Source organism: Mesoplodon densirostris, chromosome 4, assembly GCF_025265405.1.
Source record: "Mesoplodon densirostris isolate mMesDen1 chromosome 4, mMesDen1 primary haplotype, whole genome shotgun sequence".
Classification (NCBI taxonomy): Eukaryota; Metazoa; Chordata; class Mammalia; order Artiodactyla; family Ziphiidae; genus Mesoplodon; species Mesoplodon densirostris.
Window position 1 is genome coordinate 108,540,921 of NC_082664.1, and position 15,996 is coordinate 108,556,916.

At 41.2% G+C, this 15,996-nt stretch overlaps 1 protein-coding gene across 5 annotated transcripts in view; it reads left to right on the top strand.

The window, feature by feature from the left end:
- Window positions 1–10,096, top strand: part of MEF2A (myocyte enhancer factor 2A) — a 172,112-nt gene extending 162,016 nt beyond the window's left edge. For all 5 annotated transcript variants that reach the window (XM_060096904.1, XM_060096908.1, XM_060096906.1 and 2 more), the window contains 3 exons: window positions 754–880; window positions 4,581–4,707; window positions 6,008–10,096. In XM_060096904.1, coding sequence (XP_059952887.1) covers window positions 754–880; window positions 4,581–4,707; window positions 6,008–6,377 — 624 coding nt within the window. In that variant the 3' untranslated portion in view covers window positions 6,378–10,096. The remainder of the gene's footprint in view (window positions 1–753; window positions 881–4,580; window positions 4,708–6,007) is intronic.
- The last annotated feature ends 5,900 nt before the right edge of the window (window positions 10,097–15,996 follow it).

Genomic DNA, 15,996 nt, shown 5'->3' on the forward strand with positions numbered 1-15,996 from the left:
ATCTGCCGTTAAAAAACAGTCAATGTTGGATGATGTGGATGATGGGAGAGGCTCTGCATGTATGGGGGCAGGGAGTGTATGGTAAAGCTCTACCTTTCCTTCAGTTTTGCCGTGAACCTAAAACTGCTCTTTTAAAAGTCTTAAAAAATCTGTATCTAAATATATACATACATATACATGTACATATATATATGTGTGTGTGTGTCAACTGCAGAATCACAGGGAAGGAAATATGAATACAAGCTGCACTTTAGTAAGCCATGACTTAAAACCTTGTTAATATGTAAATGCTGCAAAAAGTAGTTTTGATCCCTATATGCTCATGGACTTTTATAATCTCTATATATACAAATGACCTTGCTATCCTCGGGTATTTAAAATCTACACATATTTTGTTTAGGGTAGTTTGGCTATCTTTATAGTGGCATCAGGTCCTCATTTATGCTAACACATAAGTGTTATCAGTCCTAATGCAGTTTTCTATTTTAAGGGTATATCTGACATCAATAAACTCTATGAAAAAGACTCTAGGGGAAACTGAATAATTAATGTAAAATACGTCCTTTAAAATTAAATATTTAGTTATTCTCATTAGTATTTTTAAGGTTTTCACATGATCACTGCTTCACGGAATAATGACATTCACATCATAAAACTGTGAAAAATGTCACTTTTAAATTGAATGTTATTTTTAAAATATTAAGTTTGAATATAAATACTCACAGAATAACACTTTTTTCTTCTCTCTCACAGAATACCCAGAGGATAAGCAGTTCTCAAGCCACTCAGCCCCTAGCTACCCCTGTGGTGTCTGTGACAACCCCTAGCCTGCCTCCGCAGGGCTTGGTGTACTCAGCAATGCCGACCGCCTACAACACTGGTAAGCCTACTCTGTTGCCTTTTGTGGGTTTTATTTCTTTGTTTTGTGCTCAACATGTGCTTTTATGATTTTTAAAAAGTATATTTATTGAAATAAGTTATTTCCAGTTTCTTAGATTCACATTTGGATATGTTAAAGAACACATGCTAGTCTTTAAAAAAATTAGAAAATACACATTGATCATAGAAAGATTTCCCTGCATGAACTTCTACTTACGCCTGATGAAGAAACAACTAGCTGTTATCAAAATTATGGTATGCAGCAAGCGGAGCAAAAGTCTCGGCATTTTCTATATAGTTCTTGTTAAACAGCATCTCACTATTCCAGGCTTTTGAAATAAGGTGTTTTTCTGTATGCTGTGTCAGCCTACCTTGGGAAAGACTGAGTCCCTTTGGACCTTAGGGCTCGGGGAGGTGGCGCTGGGTGGCTGTGCCGGCAGGTCATGTTTTCCTCCGTGTGACAGCCCATTTGGTTTCTGCTGTTTGTGCCTGAGGGGCAAGACCAGGAGTTTTCTTGTTTCTCCTCAGAGTCTGTCACTCGTCACCTCTGAGGGGAGCTTTTCACTCATTCATGTTTATTTAGACATTTCAGTCCCAAATACCCTATTTGGAGGGTATATCAGGCAAATTTAAGAATGCTGCAGTGACTGAAGGGGTGCTTTCAGCCACACAGGCTGTGTGGAGAACCCCACGTGCACAGGTTTCTCTAGATGTGCCATGATAGGGAGTGGCAGAGGACACATGGGGCTTCACTTTCTCACCAGCTGAGCCAAACACCTGATGCTTCAAAAGAAGGAAAGAGGGAAATAGTTTAAAATACCTTGCCAGTTTTTCAGAGACTACAGTGCAGAGAATTTATTCTTTTGTGATTCTAATAAGGAGACTAATAAAAATCATCTAATTTTAGACTTCAGGGTAAATGCTGTAGCACGGTGCTTTCACCCTGCTCTCTGGAGCTCCCAGAGGGGTGAAGAGCCATCAGTACATTTGATTGCTACTTTAATTCCAAGTAGTTCTTTTAAAACAAATAACTTTAAAAGGTTTTGTTGAAAAAGAAAGCCTCTTAGAAAATGTCTACTACCTTTTCCAACAATCAATATGAAAAAAAATGTCCAAATCCATCAGCTAAATCTAGAGTAAAGCCAGGGATTATGCATTCATAGAAATTGTTTCATTGTCCTGATGACCAGCTATATGAGCAACACTATTCTAGGGACATAAATTTTCTCCCAAGTTTATTCTGGAAAAGGAGACAGGACATACCTAAGTTGGTAACTATGGCGGGGAAGTCCTGAGTTGTTGAGGTTACCAGTTGATACTCTGATCTCGAGAAGGTGAGGAAAGAAGGAAATCTGTGAACTAGAATGTTCAGAGGAGTGTTGGCTGAGGAGATGGGGCTTGAGCTGGGTGTCAACATTAGATTACAGTTTACTGAGTATCTCATGACAGGTTTTTCCAATATTCAACTTAGATATCCTCCTGTATTTGTTTTTAGAAATGCCATTGGATTTAAAGAATCTTTTTTTTTTAAGTCCAGAAGGAATTACCAAAACATAAAAATGGAGTCACGTTCTGTTGAAACTGTCCATCACTCAGCATCAGTCTCACTCCTTAACTACATAGTCTTTGCTCTCTCTCAGAGCACCTATTCTGTTTAATGTTACCACGTTATCTTTAACGTATTTATCTATTTGCCTTTTTAAAACATGCGTCCATGTTTTGTCTTTCGTTAGTATATCAGCTACGTTGTATGTGTGGCATGTGTCAAACACATGCCAGTCAGTCAGTACAGGGATGAATAAATGAGCAACATTTCAAAGAGTACAATAGTTCTGTGTGGAGGAATCATATAAACGCTTCCTCATGCCCATCCATAAGATCACTCCCAGCTTCTCCACTTATTCATGGATCCATTCAGCACATATTTATTGAACACGTACTGTGTGACAAGCACCGTGCCAAGCACTGGAAATACAAGAGTGCATGGTTAACAGTGGAATGTAGGGTCTATCAGAGGAAAAGACAAAGGGCAAACAGCTCTAGGAATAATTTATTATTGTCGTGTTAAGGGCTGCACTGAAGCTTCAACCTGAAGGAGCACGCGTGACTCAGCCAGGCAGAGTAGGGAGAGTGTTCCGGGAAGAGGGAGTACTGTGTACAAAGGCTGGGAGGCAGCAGAAGCGTGGCTGGAGGGATGGGACGGCTGTAGAGTTGAAACTACAGAGGTAAGTAGGGATGCATAGGCCCTGCATAGGATGCATAGGCATAGGCCTTGTTGAGGACTTTGGACATGAGAAGCATTGAGAGCATTGGGAAGCCATAGAAAGGTTTTAAGCAGAGAGGTATCATGACCATATTTGTTTTTTGAGATCACCTGGCTACAGTGTGCATGGGGCAAAAGTGAATTCAAGGACACCACACAGGAGGCTACTGTGATGGTCCAAGTAATGGATACTGATGGCGTGAACTAGGGTGGTGGCATTAGAGACAGTGAAACTTGGGCAGGCTTGAGAGACAGTAGCTAGAGTCAACCAGACATGATGGTTGGTGGTGGAAGTAAGTACCAAGGATAACACCCACAGGTTTCTGGCACGAACAGTCATGTGAAAGTTGGTTCCATTTGCTAAAGAGAAGCAGGTTTGGAGGAAATGATGAGTCCAGTTGGGGTCATGTCAGATTTGAGGTGTCTGGAGAGACATCCAAGTAGACATGTCAAGTAAGTAGTTGGAAGGACTTGGAGGCACTGTGGAAGGCACAGTGTGATGGACCCCCACCCCAGCTTCTGTGGGAAGGGACGAGGCAATCTTAGAGAACACTGAAAGAGAAAATATCCTAAGCAGAGCTATGCTGTTTCAACTCAGTTTCTTTTTTAAAATGCTAATTAACTAGGAAGACCAATTTCTTTAAACACCTGTCTTGAGACATGAAAAAGAAGTTAGAAGAGTTTTTGCCTCCTCTCTTTAGAACTAACTGGAAAAGACAAGTGTAATGATGAACTGAAATAACTCTACGTGTGAATGATAACTAACATCCCAAGTCTTGGTCACAATGATTATGACTGAAGCATTCATGTATATTATGTCTTGTAACAGTTTTTTGATGAACTTTCATTTTGCATGCAGTCAGGGATCTTTGACAGTTCCTGTACTTCGAACAAATGCAGTTATTTAATTGTGTGATAATGTAAATACTGTCTATGTCACTAAGCTTGGCACCCCATGAGAAGGGGTCCTGAGTCTTTCCTGCTCCCCCTGTACTTCAAGAATATGAGACGTGCTGATTTAGATGGAGTCAGGGTGAGCTGGAGTGTTTCTCTTTGTTCAGGAGGGTAGCAGTGGGCATATTTATTTAAAATAACAATTGTATAGGAACATCCTTTAGTGATGGCATTTTTATTATTTCTATTTACAAGTCCGGAAGAAGTATCTCAACTTCTTGTAAAATAATAAACTATAAATATTCAGTACAAAATTGAAACCTTTTTTATTGAAAAAATCCCAGACAACTGAATACAGCTAGGTCCTATAAACCTCCCAAAAGAAAAATTTTTGTGTGTTTTAGACCCGTAGGTGTGTTGTTTGATGTTATGAAGTACCTGGCTTCTCTCAACATAAGAAAACTTTTGAAGCAACTATTTGAAAAACAGATTTTGCATGGTCCTTTTATTACACACACAAGCAACATTTCCTTCTTTATTTTAGATTACTCACTGACTAGTGCAGACCTGTCGGCCCTGCAGGGCTTCAACTCCCCAGGAATGCTGTCTCTGGGACAGGTGTCAGCATGGCAGCAGCACCATTTAGGACAAGCAGCCCTCAGCTCTCTCGTGTGAGTAACTAGAAATTTTCCCCAAATCTGTACCCCTATTTCCCAACCTCTGTCTCATTCCACTGTTTGAAGAAAGGCAGCCTGAAGGTATTCCGGCCTGCCTACCACCCTTCTCTTTTTTTGCCTTGGTTAACATCAACAGACAAAGAGATTAAGAAAATGAGCTGTGCCCTTTGCTTTCTCCCTGGATCGTAGGGGAGGAGTGGTAGGGCTTGGGTATCTTATGTATGAATCAAGCTACATGGGATTCATGTGGTTGATCCCAGCCCACTGCATACACTGTATACCTCACCAAGAAGGGCTTACAAAAGAGAATGTTCCTTATGGACAGCGTGTGGGGATATAAGTGAAAAGGGTTTACAGTGGTGCCCAGGTAGGACCAGGCATCACCAGCAGAAGGAATGGTGCTTAGGTAGAACCAGAATAGTCAGCCCACAGAGCAACTAGAGGAGAACATCCTAGACGAGGGGACAGCATAGCAGGCCCACGTGGCCTCCATGAGGGTTGGCTGCCTCGCCCCTGCTCAGGACACTCGGGACACCCAGCCTCCTAGCCTCCTGCCCTGGAAATCCCCAGAGAGCTTCCCTGCATCCTGAAATAGCTCCACAATGCATACTGTTATCAGTCGTCTTGGGAATTATGTCATGGAGAAAGGCGCAGAGTATCTGAGGGAAATTTCTTTGCCTACACAGGTGTTTGGCCCTCGGGCCTTTGCAGAGCATCCTAAATGGACACACTAAAAATAGCCATGCAAAGGCAAGTGGAAAAGGCTTGGTGCTCAGACTGGGGGGGAAAGCCTGTATAGACTCTACTGTGTCCTACTCTGAGCAAGTCACTTAGCCTTTCTGAGACACTTTCCTCATCTGGAAAATAGGGTGACATGACTGACTTCTGAGAGCTGCTGTGAGAATAGGTGACACGTTGTGCCTGTCACAGAAGCAGCAGAAAGGAAGAGAGGGAGCAGAATTCAAGTTGCCATATTGTTCCTCTTCCATTTTGGTCCATGTACAGCATTAGTCACTGACACTGTTTTGGATACTTCAGCTACAGAAGTACCAAGACTGTGGGTAACAGGACCAGTCACTAAAAATCTCAACTGTACTTGTTTTTTTTCTACCAGGGATATATAATTTTTTTCTGTGCCAAGCACTGCAGGAAACACCAAAACTGGTCTTGGGGAATTCTGACAGTATTTCAGACCCTGGACCTTTTTCAGTCAGGTGGTGTCTGTAATATTCCATCTATGCAGATGCACTCACAAACCATCTACCATATCTTTTTTTTTTTTTTTTTCCTTCAGTGCTGGAGGGCAGTTATCTCAGGGTTCGAATTTATCCATTAATACCAACCAAAACATCAACATTAAGTCAGAACCAATTTCACCTCCCCGGGATCGAATGACCCCATCAGGCTTCCAGCAGCAGCCGCAGCCGCCGCCGCAGTCACAACCCCCCCAGCAGCAGCCGCAGCCGCAGCCGCAGCCGCGGCAGGAAATGGGCCGCTCCCCTGTAGACAGTCTGAGCAGCTCGAGCAGTTCCTATGATGGCAGTGACCGGGAGGACCCGCGGAGCGACTTCCATTCTCCAGTTGTGCTTGGTCGACCCCCAAACACTGAGGACAGAGAGAGCCCTTCCGTAAAGCGAATGAGGATGGACGCGTGGGTGACCTAAGGCTTCCAGGCTGGTGTTTGTACTTTCTGTTACTGCAGTGAACTGCTCTACATATCTAAGTTGGTAAATAAGGACATGAGTTAAATATATTTATATGTACATACATACATATATATCCCTTTACATATATATGTATGTGGGTGTGAGTGTGTGTATGTGTGGGTGTGTGTTGCATACACGGAATCAGGCACTTACCTGCAAACTCTTATAGATCTGCAGGTGTGCGTCCCATGGCAAACAGAGCACCCTGTAGGCAGTCTAGTCTGGCACTTCCTTGGACTACTTGTTTCATAAGATAACCAGTTTTTGCAGAGAAACGTGTACCCATATATATAATTCTCCCACACTAGCTTGCAGAAACCTAGAGGGCCCCTACTTGTTTTATTTAACTGTGCGGTGACTGTAGTTACTTAAGAAAAATGCTTTGTAGAACAGAGCAGTAGAAAAGCAGGAACCAAGAAAGCAATACTGTACATAAAATGACATTTATATTAATTACCCACCTGGCATGGGTCTCTGTTGCAAAGAGGTGCATGGGAAAGGGCTGTTAATATTAAAAACAAAAAACAAAACAAAAAAGCCCCACACATAACTGTTTTGCACGTGCAAAAAATGTATTGGGTCAAAGAAGTGATCTTTAGCTAATAAAAAAGAGAGAGAATAGAAAACACGCATGAAATATTCAGAAAATATTAGCCTAGAAATATAGAGCATTAACAGTAAATTAATATATTAAGTTATAATTGGAATATGTCAGAAGTTTCTTTTTACATTCATATCATAAAAATTAAAGAAACTGATTTTAGCTCATGTATATTTTATATGAAAGAAAACACCCTTATGAATTGATGACTATATATAAAATTATATTCACTACTTTTGAACACATTCTGCTATGAATTATTTATATAAGCCAAAGCTGTATGTTGTAACTTTTTTTTTAGAGAATAGCTTTATCTTGTTTTAACTTTCTAGTTTTATTTTAAGAGGGGGAAAAAAAACAAACAAAAATATCTTGCAAGCAGAACCTTGGAAAAAAAAAGCCATGAACACTTATTACTCTATATGTAAATTAAAAGTTGAGCCAAACTTTTTGTGTATATAGAATCTTAAATATATTATCACCTTTGATGTAAGTACCTATGTATTGTATGGTCACCAGATTAAAAAGTATATTTTTGTGGATTGCCGCCAATTTAGGGGGAAAAGGCGAGATCCTTATTAAGTAGAGTATTCACTGTTTAATATTTACTATTTTGTTAAATATACTGTACTTTGGATTTTAATTATTGGCCCAGTCTTTTCAGAGGATTGTATAAAGGGGTTTCTCCCCTCACTGGTGGTGAATGTGTGATGTTACATTGTAATCTTTGTGCTGTATGGGTTGAGCATCATTATATATTTTATATGTGTATATAAATAGCAAAGTGGCAAAAAAAATGGTGTTAAGTTCATCCTGCATAAATGTAAAATGTGTTGTGACAGATTTTATAAGGCATTATTTAAAACTTGCCTTTTGTGAGGGAAAAAATATAGTAGAAAAGCTGACCTAATTTAATTAATATTAGAGAAAATGGCAAAATAGTTGATGAGCACAAAGGTTTTATAAGTGGTAAATGATTAGGGAAAAATATTCGTGGGGAAAGGGGTCTTTTTTCCTTGACCCCCTAAAATAGCATGATGCAGCTGGTTACAGAATACTACCACGCCGGACACTCTGTGCATCGAATGACACTGCAGTGTGGGGAGCAGCCCTCTCGTGGTGCCGATTCTTGGCACAACTCTTGCCATCCTAATGCCCTCAACTGAGATGCTGACCAAGGCCTTACTCTCACAGGAAGACAGCTAAGTGGTAACAGCAAGTTTGGCAGGTCCCTGGGCTTGTGCCATGAACAAAATTCAAAGTCCTGTATGTCCTTCATCATCGATTTTTAAATACTCCCTTTCCTGAGAAACTCAAAGTAAGGGTTTAAAATTACTGCTATTTTCTATTTTAAACTTAATATTAAGCAGCTACCTACAATTTTTACTTATGTTTTGGTTTTTCCCCCTAAATTGCATTCCTTGTGACATTTTCCTCCTATGCTCTTTGTGACAAATCATCAGCCAGACTTCCTGGCTGACACATAGGTAGTAGGTACAGGATAAACTTGTGGCATTCCCAGCTGCAAAATGGAATTCTGTTTTTAATGACATTTTCGGTAGTAAATTTTGATAGAGGCCAAAAAAGGGAGGGCAGTATGCTTTCTCCTCTTGTCAGTTTAGACATTTGGCTCTTATTCAGAAAGGATTGGTTTTTCTTTAAAATATACTTATTTTACTGAACTACTTACAGGCACATTTCTTCATGAGGACACACCTAATTGAAAGAAGACAGTTTCCCAACACTGAATTTCCAGGATAATCCTTACCACTTTGTAAACCATTTATAGCTTTTGGAAGTGTTCAGTGCTGCTTTGGTTGTTATTTATGCATGTTCATGAACTTCTGCTGTACATGGGATAGGAGTTAACACATTCACATTTACTGTCTATTTTCTTGTGTGCCTTATGAGATGGCTTTTCTGACTGTATCTCAATAGTCTTTCTTTCTATGCAGGTTTATAATCAGTACAACTACTGTTTTCTAAAACAATATTACGCAAGGCTCGGAGTTTGTATTTCAATTACACTGACCAAGTAACAATGTATTCCGTTTTCAGGAACTGAGTATTTGACTGTTAACCCTTTTCCCATACACCCAGTGTGACTTAGAGCATATGGACTTGACAGAGACACCCTCACCCAGACCCCATGTACGAACACATAAAACATACATGTCTCCTGGTGGAAACCAGCTCAGAGTGGGGAAGACACTAACCGTGTCACTTTAGAACCTACTTTTCTACCCTTTTAGACTCATGTGTTTTGTATGACACCATAAGAAATTTTATCCCTGCAGATGAAGTATTTTATTACTAAAAGACAAAAACAAAAAAAGCTTAAATTGCACTGGTTAAAGTACAGTTTCCAGCAGCTGTACTTCCTTCAGCGGTCTACCTGGTACTACATTGAGAGTGAAAGTCACCATTGTACATCTACAGATGGTCCCAATCAAAAATCAATCTTTTGAGCCCTAATTATGTCCATTGTGTTAGTAAATCAGGGGTTTGTTCTAAAAGAACAGTATATGTTTTACCATTTCCTTTTACTGTAAGGACAACTAATAAAGCATTAACATATTTTCTGTATTAACCATCATGCGCACAAGAAATACATAGTAAATAAGGAACCAGAAAACTCCTGGCATTGGATCATAAGAAGCTAGATGATTAGAATGTGAAAAAGATTTTACAAATGTAAAACTTCTTTTATTTCTCTGTAGAAACTTTCTTCACTTTGCTGTGCAAGAAGACACTGCTTTGCTATATTTAAAATGGCTTTTTTAAAAGAGATTTATGTATTTGGTAAATGTTTGTAGTCAACAGTTCACACAAGAAGCTGTACACGGTTTGATCATGTAAAACCGTTTGGCGGCACAAGCTGGACTTTGTTGCCATCCTTGAGATGAACCTTTTAAGAAAAATAAGTTAATCTCAATTTTTCCCTGAATGTGTTTTTTTTCTTCATTATACAATAAATATTATAGTGAACTTTTTATCAAATGGTTAAGAAAATGTTAGAGGTTGTTGTAAACTCTTTGTATCCTGCACTCACTACAGTAAAGATGGACTGGCTTTTCCTGTGTACTCCAGACTCTGTCATGTTTGCCACCGGTCGTCCTCTTTTCCCCTCCCCTTCCTCTCTCCCTCCCCTCCCTTTCCCTTTCCCTCCTCCTTCCCCTCCCCTCCCCTTTTCCGCCTGCAGGTCCCTTTCACTTGCTTTGAGATGTGGTCAGGGAAACTGTTGGCGGCACCCCGCCAGCCTCCCCTGTATTGGCTGCCGAGGCCTCTCCTCCTGGGGCGGCCCTGGACGCTCTAGGAAGCAGCCAGGGATCCAGTCCCAGCATCAGCCAGCCTGGCCGTTCTGTGCATGCTGGTGTGGATACATTAAACCCATTCAGTCTCTGATCGCGGCTTCCTGCAGGATATGCTACCAAAGTGTGGGGGTGGGGCATTGCCGGCACTTACTATCTATCTGAGTCTATTTCTCCCTCAAGTTTAGGTGGTGAAATAATTTGTTTTACTCAACATGCATATATAATACTGAGCTGGGGTGGCAGAAGACAGATTTACTGAAACAACTTTCATTTTCAAATGTGATAGATGTGAAAAATTATCTTAAACTTGCAGCAGAAAGAGTTCTCTTGCTCTGATTCGCTTTCTAAGCCATCTCCCAGCTAAGCAGATTCTTGCTGTCAAATTAAAAGCTAAATTTCTGTGCTGGCTTTAACTTGCTGGCTACTGTGAGACTCTTACTAGCAGGTTTTGAAAGCTGGTTGAGGCCTGTGGCTAAAAATAATCATACCGGCAGCTACTTAAAATCAATTCATTGCGATTTCCTAGTTGGCTCCCATGGGTGCTGCCTCCCTCTAGGCTCTGTCTTGTTTTTCAGTTGATTCTGTGACTGACACTAGCCAAGAAAATGACTTTTCAGTGATGTCTTCTGCCAGTGGGATGGCTCCTCCTGCCTGCTCCCATCTGCCTGTCCAGTCTCTCACAAGGGGTCCAAGTACCACTTGGCTGTAGACCTGAGGAGGCAGCGGTCTTCCTCCCAGCTGACACAGGAGTTGGGAGGTTCCAAACAGGCACCTGGAACACTACGGGGAGGGGCTCATGGGGGCTGAGTGGACACGTGCCGCCAGGCAGAGCGTGCTTAGCCCAGCGAGTGAGAGGTGGGCCCCAGCCCATGACTGCACGTAGCTGGGGTAAATTCCCACCTCCACCACAGTGTCTGCTTCCTAGAGGACCCAAACTAACAGGGCAGCTTACCCCTCTTTGAGAACATGTCCTAGACTCCAGTCACTGTCTTACACACAGTCTGCCTGCTCTGTGTATACCAAAGCGGCTGAACGCAGCTGGGGAAGAAGAAAATCAGTTATACTAACTGGTTTCACCATATTAGCCTCCACCACCCTTTTTTTAAACTTTATTTTGAGCTAATTTTTTAACTTACAGAAAAGTTGGAAAAGTAGTAGGTTCCATATGTCCCTCACTTAGCTTTCCCTAATGTTAACACTTACATAACCATAGTACCACTATCAGAACCAAGAAATTAACATTGATACAGTGCTATTAACTAAATACCTTATTTGAATTTCACCACTTTATCCACTATCTCTGTTCTAGGATCCAATCCAGGATCCCACATTGCATTTAGTTCTGTCTCTGTGATAGTTCCTCAGTCTTTTCTTGTCTTCAAAAAGACAAGACACTTTTGAAGAATACTGATCAGTTACTCCGAATAGTATCCCTTGATGTGTGGATTTGTCTGATGTTTTCCTCATGATTGGAATGAGTGTGCATTTTGGCAAGAATGCCACAGAAATGATGTATCCTTAATGCATCATGCAGTTCATGTCATATTTTGTACATGTGATGTTGACCTTGACCACTTGGTTAAGTGGTTTCTATTGGGTTTCTCCACTGTAAAGTTACTATCTTTCCCTTTGTAGTTGATAAGTATCTTGGGGAGATACTTTGAAACTATATATAGGTTTTTCAAACTTTCACCTACTAATTTTAGCGTCTTGTTCAGAACAACTATTTCTGTAGTATTTGCCTGTTTTCTTCTACATTTATTAATTGGACTTCTGAAGGAAGAGCTGTCTCTTCTCCCCACTAATTTATTTGATCATATTAATTATGGAATCATGGATATTTATTTTATTCTATGGGTTATAATCCAGTACTATCATTATTTTATTCCTTACATTATTCCAGTTTTGGCCATTAAAAGCTCCTTTAGGTAGACTCCTGTGTTCCTTGGAAAAGCTCCTCCCCACTTTTTAAGCATTTTCTTACTTTCTGGCAAGATGTTAAACACTCTCATATTCATTCCCTGTCCAGGTACTGGAACAGCCACCTCTCCAAGGATTCCTAGTTCCATTTATTGGAGAATGGCATTGAGAAGCCAAGATTTTGGCACTACATGTGCTCATTGCTACTAGAGTCACTGCTTTTTGGTCCTCTCTGCCACCAAAGCTAGGAAATAAATGTAGGTATGCTCACTCACAGACACACATCCATATTCTGCAGCTAGTTATCGAAACGTGTATGTGAAAAAACATGAGCTTACAGTAACACTTCCAATTTCAATTCAACATCACAGGGTTCATTTTAACCTTTCCTTATTTGTAAATTCTTTCTCCTAAGGTAAGAACCTGGCTGTCATTATCTGCAATCTTTTTATACTTACTTGTTCAGTTCTAGCGTACACTTAAGGTAGTTTCAGAACTGCCAGTCCAGGGACTTCCCTGGTGGTCCAGTGGTTAAAACTCTGCACTTCCACTGCAGGGGACACGGGTTTGATCCGTGGTCGGGGAACTAGGATCCTTCATGACGTATGGCATGGGAAAAAAAAAATTGCCAGTCCACACCTGCGTGAGAAACACATTTATTGACCAGATTAGAGCATTTGTGTAGTTCGTTTTCCCTCTGGCCTTACATTATCCAGTGAGGACAGTGTTTTCCATGGTTACTTTACGTTCTCAACCACCTTCAGTGTTACGATATTCAATATAATATAGTTAGGATCTCTTGTTGGCTTTTATTTCATTTCAGGTACTCCCCCTCATACTAGTTGGTTTTAATTTATTTGATAAGTGAATGGTATCTGAAACATTATTATGTTCTAAGAGAGCTATACAAAAGATACAGTAATGTCACTCTCTTCTCACCCCTGCTACCCCATCCCCCTCCCTGAGTTTTCCCACCAGCCCTCTATGGATAACCGGTCTCTAGCTTCTGATTTAATCCGTCCTGTATTATTTCTTTTGCATAAATTAGCATTTTGGTGGTTTTTTTGTTTTTGTTTCTTTTGCTTTCTTCACTTAACGGTATGTCTGGTATAAACAAGCTATAAACTACACACTCCTGAACAACTAATGGGTCAAAAAAGGAATCAGTCAAAAGGGAAATCAAGAAATATCTTGAAACAAATGCAAGTGGAAACAAAACATACCAAAACCAATGGGATGTTGCAAAAGCAGTTCATAAAGGGAAGTTTATAGTGATAAATGCATTTATAAACAAAGATCCCAAATAAACAACCTAACTTTACACCTCAAGGCACTAGAAAAAGAAGAACAAACTAAGCCAAGGTAAGCAGAAGGAAGGAAATAACAGATCAGAGGGGAAATAAAGGAAATAGAGATCAGAGCAAAAATATAAAAGATTCAAAACCAAGAGCTGTTTTCTTTAAAAACAAAATTGACAAAACTTTAGCTAGACTAGTTAAGAATAAGAGAATACAATCAGAAATGAAAGAGGCAATATCACAACTGATAATAGAAATACACAGCATCATAAGACATTATAAGGAACACTTGTATGCCAACAAATTGAACAACAGAGAAGAAATGGATAAGTTCCTAGAAACATACAACCAACCGAGACTGAATCAGTAAGAAACAGAAAATCTGACTAGACCAATAACAAGAAGATTCAATCAGTGATCAAAAACCTCCCAACACAAAAAAGCCCAGGACCAGATGGTTTTGCTGGTGAATTCTACCAGTTAAAAACTTAATGCCAATCCTTCTCAATCTATTCCAAAAAAATTGAATTAGAGGGAACACTCCCAAACTTTTTATGAGGCCAGGACTACCCTGATAACCAAAGCCAGATAAGGACAATACAAGAAAAATTACAGACCAGTATCCCCAATGAACAGAGATGCAAAAATTCTCAACAAAATATTAGCAGGACAAATTCAATGGCACATTAAAAGGATAATACACCATGATCAAGCTAGATTTATCCCTGGGATACAAGGGTGGTTCAACATATGCAAATCAATCAATGTGATGTATCACATTAATAGAATGAAAGGTAAAATTCATATGATCATTTCAATAGATGCAGGAAAAACACTTGACAAAATAAAACATCCTTTCATGATAAAAATGCTCAGTGAAGTGGGTATAGAAGGAGCAAACCTCAATATAATTAAGGCTTTATATGACAAACCCACACCCAACCAACCCACAATCATATGCAAGAGTGAAAGGTTGAAAGCTCTTCCTCTAAGATTAGGAACAAGACAAGGCTGCCACTCTCACCACTCTTGGTCAACATACTGGCAATCCTAGCCAGAGCAATCAAACAAGATAATAAAATAGAAGAAGATTCTGGAAAAAAATGGCTATGTAAAAGATCCCGGCTTCCCTGTCCCTGAGCAAAGATCAATGATTAGGCAGCTATCCACAAACAAAAACAGCTCCAGGAAATCTCTAGAATCCACTTATGAAATTTTAGCAACATGGTGGGAGAAAAAAAACAAAACAAAAAAAACCCAACAAACCTGAGAATAACTGCACAAGAAGAGAAGGAAGACAACTACATTTTGCGTGTATCATCCCATCCTCCAAGACAGTATTCAGCACCAAGAAGGCCAGCTACTAAGAGTGCCTCTGAGTGGGAGACCTGCCCTGCAGACAAGCTCAGCAGCTTCCACCACTGATGAAGTCACCAGCCAGCTGCTCAGATTTGCCAGCCACACCACAGGTATTTACATTCCCTAATGCCAGCCAGCCGAGCTTCAGTCCAATCCCTCCCTGCTTCCTAACCCCCTCCGCCCAACCCGCTGCCTCCTGCAAGAGCCTGGACCTGCACCAGTAGCCATCAAAGGTCTCTGTGGCTGCACATAGATAAGAGGGGTGGGATGGGGAGGGTGGGAGGGAGGGAGATGCATGAGGGAAGGGATGTGGGAACAGATGTATATGTATGACTGATTCACTTTGTTATAAAGCAGAAACTAATAAAAAAAAATAGAAAAAAAAAAAAAAAAAAAGAAGTCAGACACCTGAGTCCCTCCCCACCCCCACCAGAGCCTGGGAGCTACACTTAGAGCACACTGGCTTCAACAGCTACATGAATGCAAGACACAAGCCTCAGTGCCATCAGCTGACCCCCACCACTGGCTCTGTGCTAGGGACTAGACCCTCCAGCTGCCCACTGGTATGCCGCCAGCCTGATGCTGGTCACTGGCCTCCACTGTAGCACATATGCAGGGAGAGGAAACAGTACAGCCACAGGTAAACACACTGACAGCCAGGCCCCCTGATGCTGCTTTTGGGCAAGGATCAGGCCCTGCCTTCCCTCACAGGGAAGCAACAAGATGCCCACCTATAGAGAGCCCCTCCAGCTTGCTCCAGCATGCCAATGCCCAACCCCCATCACCAGCCCTCACTACAGTGTGCACAACCCATGGGGAGACTGTAGCACACTGACATCCAGGGACCCTGCAGCTGCCTGCAGGCCTGGATCAGGCCCTGCCTTCTGTCTCTGGCCAGCACCACCACACCTACCTGTAACTAGCCCCTCCACCAGTGCACATGCATGCCCCCAGCCTGACCCCCACCCCTGGCCTTCACTGCAGTGTGCATGCCCAGGGGGAAAGAATACAGCCACAGGAGAGAACACGAAGGACCAGGGCCCCTAGCAGCTGTTTCTGAGTCCAGATGAGGCCCTGTCTTCTGT